The following is a 12829-nucleotide window of genomic DNA, read 5'->3' on the forward strand; positions in this document are numbered from 1 at the left end:
TAAACATGATGTCACATGTGTCCCATTGCAGCGCGACCTCCCCGCAGACACAGCAGACATTGTCGACAGCCCGATCTGGAGAAGACTTAAAGTTGGGATCAGTTATCTGTTGTGACCGTGGGCCAACGGCCACCTCTGGTTTTCCCGTTTTTGCCTGAGAATGCTTTTCTTTTTTTTTCGTAGCTGTTGTTCGCCTCTTATTTTTGCTTTTGTGTCATATACGTGTGCACTGCAGCGCCCCTAGCTGAAGAGAAGCGCTTGCCTTTTTCAGACGAATACGCTTAATTTCCTTTTGCAAAACCTTCCTGAGCTAATTTGCTGTTGCATTTTTGCTGTCAGATTTCCAAGAAGGATGCTGGTGTGTATGAGGTGATTCTGAAGGATGACAGAGGACAGGACACCTCCACCCTGAATCTGACAGACCAAGGTAACTTTGTATGGCAATACAACAATGAAATCAGAAACAAATGCAGCAAATGAACCACTTAGGGTGATCAAATGTGTCTTTTTTTAAGGTTTCAAAGACTTGATGAATGAAGTTTTCAGTGTTATCGGTAAGAAGAAATATTTAGTCCGCAGATGATGTACATATTTAACCCAACACACATTAAATAAGGATGTTTGTCTTTGCAGCCAATTCCTCCACTCCACTGAAGATCACAAGCACAGATGAGGGCATTAGACTCTACACCTTTGTCAGCTACTACAACGACTTGCTCCAAGTCACATGGCACTACAAGTAGGTTCTTGGTTGATTGACATGAACAAAACAAGCAACTTTTAATCAAGTCTATACCTGATGTATATTCAATTTTCAGTTGTGAGTTGTCAGGATTAAACCAAGTGTTCATCTTATCAGACGCTTCTGTGCTTTTGTGTCACAAAGTGGCCTTTAACATATACGTTTTTCATATCGTCTCTCTGACAGGGATTCAGCAATTGCCTTTTCTGACCGCATAAAGAGCGGCGTGGTCGGGGAGCAGCTGTGGCTTCAGATCACAGAGCCCACAGAGAAAGACATGGGCAAATATGCCATCGAGTTCCACGATGGAAAAGGTGGCCTCAGGAGGACCGTTGACCTCTCTGGTCAAGGTGAGTGTCTAAGTGACTTTATAACTGGGCTGATTTCACATCTTAAACTTTTTTCATCTTGCCAGCTTCCAACATGTTTACATGATGTGAAAAGTTTGATTTTCTTTTGTAGGAATTATCACCTCAGTTATCAGTTAGATTTCTTTAACGTGATGTTTTGCAATTATTGTATGCTGTGCGACACAAAGATGTGTCTTGGCCTGTAAAACTGATTCTTACAACTTTTGTTTTACAGCATTTGATGATGCTTTTGCAGAATTCCAGAGACTCAAGTAAGTCATTAACCAGCCTATAACTAACATTTCTTTTCTGTATGTAGCCACAGTCCCAGCAAAGCTTTTCTCATATAAGGAAAAATGATGTAAAGAATGTCACTTGTCATTCTCAACTTTGACCTAATTTGTCATTCTCTCCTCAGAGCTGCTGCTATTGCAGAGAGAAGTAAGTAGTACTCTGTTTACAATAGCTCCACTTCTTTAATATTTGGCCTTTTCAGATCTGATAATGAAGATGCTGAATCTTCATGAAGACGGGTTGCAAATATATTGCTTTTAAATCAGTTTCAAATTATGTAGCTAACTTTACTGTGACTAAAAGTACAACCAGGGCTCAGTAACTTGACTATTAATATGATTTCAGTTCCTCAATTTATTTTCTTCCTCCACTTCCGTTGACATAAAGTATAACATGTTGTAGAAAGCAAAAATTTTTACATTCCTAGTTAGAGTCATTTGTGTATTTGATTTGTGTCAACTACTTAAACTGAGTTATAGAAGTAACAAAGGATAAGTCACGTGCTGACATGATACAAAGAAACACCCTCTGTCAATTTTAAAAACTCATCTAATCCATAGAAAAGGTCTAAAAATGAGTTAAATGCAACTTTAGATGAACAACAACACATGACATATTACTTAATGCCATTGAAGTAATTCTTTTGTCTATGACTTCATCAGTGCATCACATCGCTGTGGTTATATACTGGTATATGCACAACTCTCTTAAGGTTGGACTTGGACTGGACCACTGCAGCACATTGATATTTTTTCTTATTCAGCTGATCTGTTGTAGATTTGCTGCTGTGCTTGGGATCATTGTCGTGTTGCAAGATTCAATTTCAGCCAAACTTTAGCTGTCAGACAGACGACCTCACATTTGACTCTAGAATACTTCGGTATACAAAGAGTTAGTGGTGGACTCACTGACTGCAAGATGCCCGGTTCCTGTGGGTGGAAAGCAAACTCAAATCATCACCCCTCCACCACTGTGCCGACAGTCGGTATGAGGTGTTGATTATTGCTAAATGTGGCTCTTTGCATTATGACCAAACAATTCTACTTCGGTCTTGTCTATCCAAGGAAGTCTTGTGATTTGTTCAGATCGAACTTGCTCAGCTGTGGTGCCATGTTCCTCTTGGCAATTCTTCAAAACAACCCATAGTCTTAGCCTATAGAGTCTGAGATGCAGCTCTTGAGTTTTCTGGAATATCTCTGAGCATTGCACGGTCTGATCTTACAATGAATTTGGCAATAATCTTGAATGTTTTCTGCTTGTGAATAACCTGTCTCTGTCACGGTTGCCGCTGGCCAACTGTGGGGATGTGAGGAAGGAGGACCCAGGCGCAGAGCTTTGAATGCAAACAGTGGAAAACACAACAATAAATACTCAGTGCGTTCCAGACTCCCGTGACATGTCCTCTTCCCAGTGCCAGTGTTCCTGTCTCCGCTTCTCAGTGTTTGAGCACCCCGTGCTCACTGCCCTCTAGTCTCCACGCTTCTCCTGGGGAAATAACGGGCAGGCAGCTGTAAGACACACGCAATGCGGCAGACTAACCTTACTGACTGGACGAGAGACTAACGTGAAGTCACGCAATGATCCAGCGTCGGCGAGAGCTCCACCACACTCTTACAGTGCGCCCCAGGGTGGCTGTGGCTACAATGTAGCTTGCCATCACCAGTGTGTGAATGTGTGTGTGAATGGGTGGATGACTGAATGTGTAAAGCGCTTTGGGGTCCTTAGGGACTAGTAAAGCGCTATACAAATACAGGCCATTAACCATTAACCATTAAGTAGCTCCTCCGACGGGGCTTCATCAGCTGTGTGATTGTCTTCAGGTGTGGCAAGGCCACACCTACCAGGCCTGAAGGCACCTGTAAACAGGTGCTCCCAGACACACACACACACACACACACAAACACATACCTGCAAGCAGGGAGAATGAAGGACAGCAACACCAAAAACATATAACGTACAAGTCCATAAATGCTCAGGGACCCTGGATTGCTTAGATCCAGGTCCCTGAGAGTCTCACTGTAGAATATACTGTGTTCATTTGAGGTTGTATTTTAAGACCTGCTAAGAACCAGACTGTTTTTATTATGTCCTGATACATAAAACCTGAGAGTGAGAGGGTGTAGCTATTTTCTTTTTATCATGACTATAAACCTCAGTGGGTCAAAGTGAGCTCTATTCTGTGAAGTTTAAATTAACTCCAGTTAGTACTATAGTTTATTCTAAAAACATTAAGAAAAACTCTTTTTAAAAAAAAAATAAATAAATCAGAGATTGTAATTTAAAAAGCCAGTTTACCATATTTATTGCAAATTTAAGTCCATTGCAATAAAATTGGAATGTGTTAAAAACAACAAGCAACAGCCCTGAACATGAATACTAACCCGAAGACTGTTCTGAGCCACATAAAGTCTTTCATGTTAGATAAAAACACAGTTTGCGTGCACTGTGTGCAACATGCTTTGTTTTTGAAAATCATTTTTCATTAGTTAATATTGTTACTTTTCAGATCGTGCTCGAGTAGCAGGAGGCCTCCCTGATGTGGTCACCATACAAGAGGGCAAGGTAAACAGTTTTAGCTGAATTCATGTGGTTTGCACGTCTTCAACTAAGAGTCTTAACCTTTACAGTGACTGCCCTGAGTGTAACTGAGTTGTGCCTTATTTTCCATTCAGGCTCTCAATCTCACCTGCAACATTTCGGGCAACCCCGTGCCAGAGGTCACCTGGCTGAAGAACGACAGAGAGATCACGTCTGATGAGCACTGCATCCTGAAGTTCGAGTCGGGCAAGTTCGCCAGTTTCACCATCACCGGCGTGAACACGTCAGACTCGGGCAAGTACAGCATCCTGGTGAAGAACAAGTACGGCACAGAGAGCGGGGACTTCACCGTAAGTGTGTTCATCCCTGAAGAGGCGGGCGGCAAGAAAAAGTAAAAGCGGTCCAAATCTTGTCGTAAATATGTAAAAATGATGCGTACTGGAAAAAGTTAAAAAGAAAAAAAGATTTTAAAAAAAGAGGTGGTGTTTGATGGTTTGTGTAGAAATCAGTCAAATAAACTCCCGAGGTGATGAAACTGAACACCAAAAAAAGTACAAAGAAAAGAGTTACTTAAGATTATGATTAATACTGTATGTGAACATTTGGTCCAATAATTACAAATCTCACTGAAAATCTGAAGCTTATTTGTGGCTGCCACTATGAAAAAATGTCACGGTTAGTGTGGAATGTCTATTAAAAACATAAATGTTTTTACATTTGCTACAAATTATGTGGATTTCCCAGCAAACCTGACAAGACAAGTACTTCAGACTGCGTGCAGCTGTCAGATTTACTGAAACCGTGTCGTTAAATTGTGGGAAAAATCTCACAGAGACGGCACAAATTTCAATTCTATCTTTCTCAACCTGCAAGAAATAAACTAGTTAAGACAGATGTGCCGGGGTTTATTCCGATGGTGTGCTTTGGAAGTAAATATAATTTGTAGCAAAACAGTTACAAATGTGCGTTTCAGTGAAATTTTAAACTTATGTGTGTTCCACTTTATTCACATTCACTCTAAATGTTATCTTCTGCAGAAAACAGTACAAGTCAGCTCACTGTCTACTCACTATTATTTATATAACACACCATTTTCCCCAGCCCATAATTAGTAATTATCCTGGATGTTGATGCAGTGAAAACTGTGAGGTCACTGTTAATACCAACAATAGAGGTTATTGTTTCTCTTCCTTTTCCCATTTTTTGATGAGACTAATAAAAAAAGCATGTATTTCCCCACCTCCTCCACCTTCTGTCTTTCCTTTCTGAGTCGTGTCACTTTGATTTCAATTCTTCACCTTTTACGTTTCACTCTCTTGTTTCAGTCGAGTTGTTCCGTTTTCACTCCCGATCACTATTTCTGTAGAAGTTGGACAGCCTGAAGATCCACCACCAGCATGGACACAACTCACCCCCTTCACTGTAATCCTGATATTTGTTGTAGGACAATCATTTGCCGTATCCTCAGGATAACGTGACACTCTCTTTACAATGAGCACAAAAGAGGGACACGAAAAAAGTATTGTCTTTTTGTCATAGAGCACAAATATCCAGAACATTTCTAATTAGATAAAAGCCATTTTTACTATTATGTTCTTCAGTCTGAAATGTAATAACAGAACATAAGGGTGTATTTCAGAGCCTAGGGGCCAGATATTTTTCTTATGCATCAGTTGCTGCATGTATAAATACATAACTTTTAGTTTTTAAGTTAGCTCATTATTAAGTTGGTAATGAGATCCTTCTTGCTTCACATTTTGTTTATACTTACCTGAAGTGACAAAACTATTAGTTATACAAGTTTAAATCAAATCTATTTCTACCATATATATATACATAGGCACTATTAAGTCACCAGCTGTATGCCAAATGGTTAAGTATGTTTACCAGTCAATTTTTTAGGTACACAGCTGCTGCAGATTTGTCAGCTGCACATTTATGAAGGAATCTCCCGTTCCACCAGATCCCAATGACGCTTATTAGATTAAGATGTGGTGACCGGGAAGGCCATTTGATTACAGTGAAGTCATCGTCATGATGAAAAAAACAGTTTGAGAAACCTATTTGAACAACTAAAGGGATGGAAATGGTCAGCAACAATACTCGGGTCGGCTGTGTGGGCCTAATTTAGTTAGTGCTAAATCAAAGTGTGCCAAAAAAAATATCCCCCACATCATTACAGAAACAGTAGCAGCAGCCTGAACTGTCTATACAATCAAGGATTAATGCATGGTTTAATGTTATTTAAATCCACTTCAGTTCCTACCAGCCAAATGTTACTGCAGAAATGGAGGTAACATTTTTTCAATGTTCTGTCAATTTTGGTGAACCCATGTGAGCTACAGCTTTAGTTTGATGATGAACATTTGAACAAGCGTACCTAATGAAGCGTCCAGTGAGTGCATATCATATCACATAACCATAAAAAACTTAACAAAGGGTAACTGTATAACTAAGAAATCCTAAGAGATCACAGTTCAACTTGCACCAGAGTTGGACTCATTGAACGTTTCAGCTTGAGAGCATTTTAAAGAGAAAAGATTAAATAATATTTTTGCATCAAATTAAAGACACAATTCTTTGCAATACATCAGCGAATCTCTCATTCTTTTTTTAGAAAGTTGCAATAATACAAAAACTTTTGTGTTAATGTAAATTAAACTGAGGTGAAGCTGAAATTTAACATTTTGCAAAAACTTTAGTAGCCTAAATAGCTTAATTATGACAGGTTTTATCATTTTCTCTATGAGATGATACTGTTTTAGCCTTCAGCGGTAGGTGTGATCTCACTGAGCTTCATGGGTAAGTAGTTGATTTCACTTTCTGAATGACTGTATGGTGATTAGTTCATGATTGTAGAGCTTTACCACACTGCAATGTCTCCCTTCACTGTGGATGAACTCAGGTGGAGGTCACAGAGGGGACACCTGACTTGGGGGTGACTTCATATTGGACTGATGAAGAGGGAAATGTAGTGTTTGGCTCAAACACACCAAAGGAAAAGATGAAAACCACACTTACTGGAACTAAAATGCAGAAGCGAAAGGGTGAGGAGTTTTCGTTTGTTGTTTAAACACTGGCAAAATTACAGAATGGTGCAATTTTCCCATGACGGGCTGAAATGCTTACTAATAAATATTTCCTTACAGAATCTGTTTCAAAGGCATCGACTGTGAAAAATGTGGAAGACAGAGAGCAGGGCAAAAAAAGCGAGGCACAAAATGCGGGGGACCCTGCAGAAGTTCCTGCTTTAGATTCTGATCAAACTAAAGAGGCAAAAGTAGATTTGATCAACCAAACACTGCCTGTTGACCAATCAGAAGCTTCTGAGCAACCTGCAGACAGTGCAGAGAAGCCTGAAGCAGTGGCTGAGACAACCTGAAATCACTGAATGAATATAAACCCATTATATACTTTGCTGTGGGCTTATCATAACATATTAATAATAACAATATTCCACTTTACACTAAATGAAATGGGATGGTAGTATTTTAATAACCACATACTGTTTTTCAATATGCTGTGTGTATCTTTTTGCTGTATCTGCCTAAATAAAGGAGCTGTTATACTTCTTTGTACTCCATATTGTACTCTTAAGAATATACAGAGTGATGCAGGCTTTCCAGCTTAAAGAGGCGCCTCTCTAGTTTGCACGGACGAATAAAGCAAACATGAGAAATTCTTGTTGTGAAACAGAGCAGAAATGATCCAGATGAACAAGAGTAAAATTTGCAGAGGTCGATTAAGGCAAGGCAAATTTATTTGTATAGCACAATTCAACAACAAGGTGATTCAAAGTGCTTTACAGAGACATTAGAAACAAAAACAAATAAAAAGCATGATTTAAAATTGATTAAAGCAAGCAAACAAACAAACTAACTAAATAACAAACAAACAAACAAAACAGTATATAAAATCAAAACACATAAAATCACAACAGTAGATAAAATCAGTAGTTAAATGTAAGTTTTGAAATTTAAGCTTAAAAGTGTGGATTTGGTGCTTTATTCAAATGCAGCTGAGAATAGGTGAGTCTTCAACCTGGATTTAAATAAACTGAGTGTTTCAGCTGATCTGAGGCTTTCTGGGAGTTTGTTAGAGATGTATGGAGCATGAAAGCTGAATGCAGCTTCTCCGTGTCTGGTTCTGACTCTGGGAACTGATAAAAAAACCGGATCCAGATGACCTGAGGGATCTGGAAGGTTCATACTGGGTCAGGAGGTCACTGATGTATTTTGGTCCTAAACCATTCAGAGCTTTATAGGCCAGCATCAGAACTTTAAAGTCTATCCTCTGACGGACAGGCAGCCAGTGTAAAGACCTCAGAGCTGGACTGATGTGGTCCACTTTTTTGGTCTTAGTGAGGACTCGAGCAGCAGAGTTCTGAATGAGCTGCAGCTGTCTGACTGATTTTTTAGGTAGACCTGTAAAGATGCTGTTATAGTAATCAAGCCTACTAAAGATGAATGCATGGACTAGTTTTTCCAGGTCCTGTTGAGACATCAGATCTTTTATCCTTGATATATTCTTAAGGTGATAGTAAGCTGACTTTGTTATTGTCTTAATGTGTTTTTCTAAGTTTAGGACTGCATCCATCACTACACCCAAATTTCTCGCCTGGTTTGTGGTTTTTAGGTGTATAGACTGTCTCTGGTGACCTGTAATCGTTTTTCTTTGGCACCAAAGACTATTACTTCATAACCAGTCGTTAATTTCCTCAATGCATTTACCAAGAGCCTGTACAGGGCCTTGGTCTCCTGGTGACATTGTGATATATATTTGTGTGTCATCTGCAAAGCTATGATAGTTTATTTTGTTGTTCTTTATAATCTGTGCCAGTGGGAGCATGTAAATGTTAAACAGAAGGGGTCCCAAGATGGAACCTTGGGGAACTCCACATGTGATACTTGTCTGCTCAGATGTGAAGTTACCTATTGATACAAAGTATTTCCTGTTTTCTAAGTATGTTTTGAACCAGTTTAGTACAGTTCCTGAAAGACCTGCCCAGTTCTCCAGTCGTTTGAGTAATATGTTGTGGTCAACTGTATCAAATGCTGCACTGAGATCCAGTAAAACTAAGACTGACATTTTTCCACTGTCTGTATTCAGACATATGTCATTAAACACTTTGGTCAGAGCGGTTTCAGTGCTGTGGTTCTGTCTAAAACCTGACTGGAAGGCATCGTAGCAATTATTCTGTTTTAAGAAGTAACTAAGCTGTTGAGAAACTGCTTTTTCAATGATCTTACTTAAAAATGGGAGATTTGAGATCGGCCTGTAGTTGTTCATTTGTGTCTTGTCAAGATTGTCCTTTTTCAGTATAGGTTTTATTACAGCAGTTTTTAGTGATTCTGGAAACACACCTGATAATAAAGAAAAGTTGACGATCTGTAACAGGTCTGACTCTAAAGTCTTTGAGACCTTTTTGAAAAAACTTGTTGGCAGGACATCTAAACAGCAGGAGGAGGAGTTCAGTTGACCTAAGATGTCCTCCAGGTCTTTGCTGTTAATCGGGTGAAACTGTTTCATGGTGTTTAAACAGTTTTTTGGTGGACACAGTACATATCCCGGATCTGCTGTTGATGTACCAATTGCTTGTCTAATTTTTTGGATTTTTTCTGTGAAGAATTTGGCGAAGTCATTGCAGGCCATGGTTGAATGAAGTTCAGCTGCCACTGGCACAGGAGGGTTTGTTAGCCTGTTTTGGCTTCCCTTCATTGGCTTCCTGTTAAATCCAGAATTGAATTCAAAATCCTGCTCCTCACATACAAGGTCCTAAATAATCAGGCCCCATCGTATCTTAATGACCTTGTAGTACCATATCACCCTATTAGAGCACTTCGCTCTCGCTCTGCAGGCCTACTTGTTGTTCCTAGAGTATTTAAAAGTAGAATGGGAGGGAGAGCCTTCAGTTTTCAGTTTTCAGGCCCCTCTTCTGTGGAACCAGCTTCCAGTTTGGATTCGGGAGACAGACACTATCTCTACTTTTAAGATTAGGCTTAAAGCTTTCCTTTTTGCTAAAGCATATAGTTAGGGCTGGACCAGGTGACCCTGAATCCTCCCTTAGTTATGCTGCAATAGACATAGGCTGCTGGGGGATTCCCATGATGCATTGAGTTTTTCCTTTCCAGTCACCTTTCTCACTCACTATGTATTAACAGACCTCTCTGCATTGAATCATATCTGTTATTAACCTCTGTCTCTCTTCCACAGCATGTCTTTTATCCTGTCTTCCTTCTCTCACCCCAACCGGTCGCAGCAGATGGTCGCCCCTCCCTGAGCCTGGTTCTGCCGGAGGTTTCTTCCTGTTAAAAGGGAGTTTTTCCTTCCCACTGTTGCCAAAGTGCTTGCTCATAGGGGGGTCATATGATTGTTGGGTTTTTCTCTGTATCGCCTTGAGGCGACTTATGTTGTGATTTGGTGCTATATAAATAAAATTGAATTGAATTGAATTCAACTGTAGAAAATAAGACCCGAGCATTATGACTGTTTTTAGTGATGATGTCAGAGAAGTAGGACCTCCTTGCACTCCTCAGTTGTAAATTATAATTGTGAAGTTTCTCTTTATAGATGTCATAATGAACCTGGAGGTTTGTTTTTCTCCATCTGTGCTCAGCTTTCCTACACTCTCTTTTTTCATTTTTCACTAGTGTGGAGTTTCTCCATGGAGACTTTTTCCTTCCAGAGATAACCTTCACCTTAATGGGAGCAATAGTGTCCATTACATTTAACATGTTAGCATTGAAGCTATTGACGAGCTCATTGACTGACCCTCTGGACAGGTCAGCTGTTAATGGGAAGACCTGGTTAAAAATTGCACTACTGTGTTCAGTTATACACCGTTTTGTGATCACTGTTGTTGATATATTTATGTGGGCTGAGATTTTACTTTCAAAGAAAACACAGTAATGATCAGACAGGCCCACATCAGACACAGTAACCTCTGAAATGCTCAGGCCCTTGGAGAGCAGTAGGTCAAGAGTGTGTCCTCTATTATGTGTGGCCTCTGTTACATGCTGAGTCAGCCCAAAGTTGCCCAGAGTGTTACTCAGGTCTTTAGTCCCTTTGTCCTGAGGGTTGTCCACATGGATGTTAAAATCCCCAACAATAATTACACAGTCAAAATCAACACAGATCACAGACAGCAGTTCACTGAGGTCATTAAAAAAGTCTGTGCAGTATTTGGGAGGCCTGTAAACATTAAGAAACACAACTTTGGATGGGGCCTTCAGCTGTAAAGCCACATATTCAAAAGACTGAAAACTTCCAGGAGATAGCTGCTTACATTGAAATGATTCATTAAAGACAGCGACCCCCTCCTCTCCTGCTCACCCTGGCCTCACTGATAAAACTGTAGTTAGGAGGGGTCGTCTCGATGAGAACAGCTCCACTGTTACTTTGGTCCAACCAAGTTTCAGTTAAAAACATAAAATCAAGGCTGTGCTCAGTGATTAAATCATTAATTAAAAATGTTTTCCCAGCTAGAGATCTAATGTTTAATAAAGCCAACTTAAGTGTTTTAGAGGTCCCTCGTGTTTGGGAGCAGTCTGTGGCACACAAGGTATGTTTACTATGTCTAAAGATCTTTTAGAGTGCAGCTCTCTGTGTTTTGACCAGGCCACATGTCTCCTGTCACCTAAAAGTACAGAAATTTTAAAACCTTCTAGTAAACAGGGTCCCAGCTTCTCCTGGGAAAAGTCACCACTGCCATAATCCTCGCAGCCCGGACCCTTCACACATCACGCATCAGACTGCGGAGACAGGGCATGAAGGTGGTAAGGAGGAACTAAGGGGGGCGAGGCTGGGCAATGTGACTTCGATTGCTCTGTTGAGGGTGGGGCTCGATGGCGAACCTTTGGCCGCTCTGGTGGGGGGTTTATGGAAGACAAAAAGGGATTGGGCCAGGGGGTAGATCTGAGCCCAGCATTGACCCACTCCATCATCTCCTCAGTGAATTTCAGGTGTGGGGAGGAGGGAGAAAGGGAGGGGGAGGAGGGTGATGGCCTGTCAGGGGTTTGGGGGACTGGGATTGATGATGACAACACAAACAGAACGACACTACTATAAATGTATCTTCTAAAAACTGGACTTTTACTGAGGCTGGAATTAACTTGGCTTATTTATTCAAATTTCCTTCAGGAAATGTAAAGCAGCTCTTTTACATAACAGACACATCAGTTCTGGAAATCCTTGTGTAAAAAGTGAAGCAAACTGCCTGGTGTTTTATGGGGAAGTGAAACTTGCCACTTCCTTTTCTCGAGCCAGTGGATGCTAGACTAAATTTGTTCCTCCTTAAAATTCATTTATAGAACAGTCTGATGGCACAGGGCCATTGAAATGAGTCTTCACATTCAGTCCAACTTGTGTTGCTTAATATGTATCCTGCTGATGTGTCCTGGAGCAAATCTTTGCTCTGTTGTGACCTCTGACCCCAGAACATAAATTATGGAAAATTGATTTTCCTAACATTTGATCTTTGAAGTATCCACTGAAGAAGAAGTATTAACCTTTTGAAATTAAAATATAACCCGTATGACTGTGCAGATCATCTACACTGATCATGCCTTGTACATTTTGAAACAGTTTCATATGGATTGACTGTTGTTCTATTGAGTGCAGTGTCTCCAGAAATACCGTAGAAACCTCATAAAGTGGAGATTTGATTTTTATGCATCTTTATCCATAGCTTTCTCATTAAAATATGTTTTTTTCTTTAAAATACCTTCAGAAGCTTACGTTCAGAAGACAGATTAAAACTTGAATATTCTTAATTAAGCTGCTTAACATAAAATTTAAGTTAATTTATGTTACCTCTCTGGGGGTACACAGCAAACTGAGGACATTATACTTCAATGCTGTGCTCTTGAGTTATTGTATTACTGTCTAATCCTATAGCAGCTAAGGG

The 12829-nt window shown here is 40.1% G+C and overlaps 1 protein-coding gene across 7 annotated transcripts in view; it reads left to right on the forward strand.

Annotated features, from left to right (window-relative positions):
- The window catches only part of myom1b (myomesin 1b), a 36522-nt gene extending 28088 nt beyond the window's left edge, over window positions 1-8434 (forward strand). For 3 of the 7 annotated variants that reach the window (XM_080865793.1, XM_080865795.1, XM_080865794.1), the window contains exons 32-41: window positions 340-427; window positions 516-554; window positions 634-739; window positions 929-1092; window positions 1328-1364; window positions 1511-1533; window positions 3893-3948; window positions 4059-4274; window positions 6830-6971; window positions 7074-8433. In XM_080865793.1, the coding sequence (XP_080721919.1) occupies window positions 340-427; window positions 516-554; window positions 634-739; window positions 929-1092; window positions 1328-1364; window positions 1511-1533; window positions 3893-3948; window positions 4059-4274; window positions 6830-6971; window positions 7074-7306 (1104 nt within the window). In that variant the 3' untranslated portion in view covers window positions 7307-8433. Of the gene's footprint in view, window positions 1-339; window positions 428-515; window positions 555-633; window positions 740-928; window positions 1093-1327; window positions 1365-1510; window positions 1534-3892; window positions 3949-4058; window positions 4275-6829; window positions 6972-7073 lie in introns of all 7 variants that reach the window. The other 4 variants (XM_080865796.1, XM_080865797.1, XM_080865798.1 and 1 more) reach the window with 2 other exon arrangements.
- Window positions 8435-12829: the final 4395 nt, after the last annotated feature.

Source organism: Rhamphochromis sp. 'chilingali', assembly GCF_963969265.1.
Source record: "Rhamphochromis sp. 'chilingali' genome assembly, chromosome: 18".
Classification (NCBI taxonomy): domain Eukaryota; kingdom Metazoa; phylum Chordata; class Actinopteri; order Cichliformes; family Cichlidae; genus Rhamphochromis; species Rhamphochromis sp. 'chilingali'.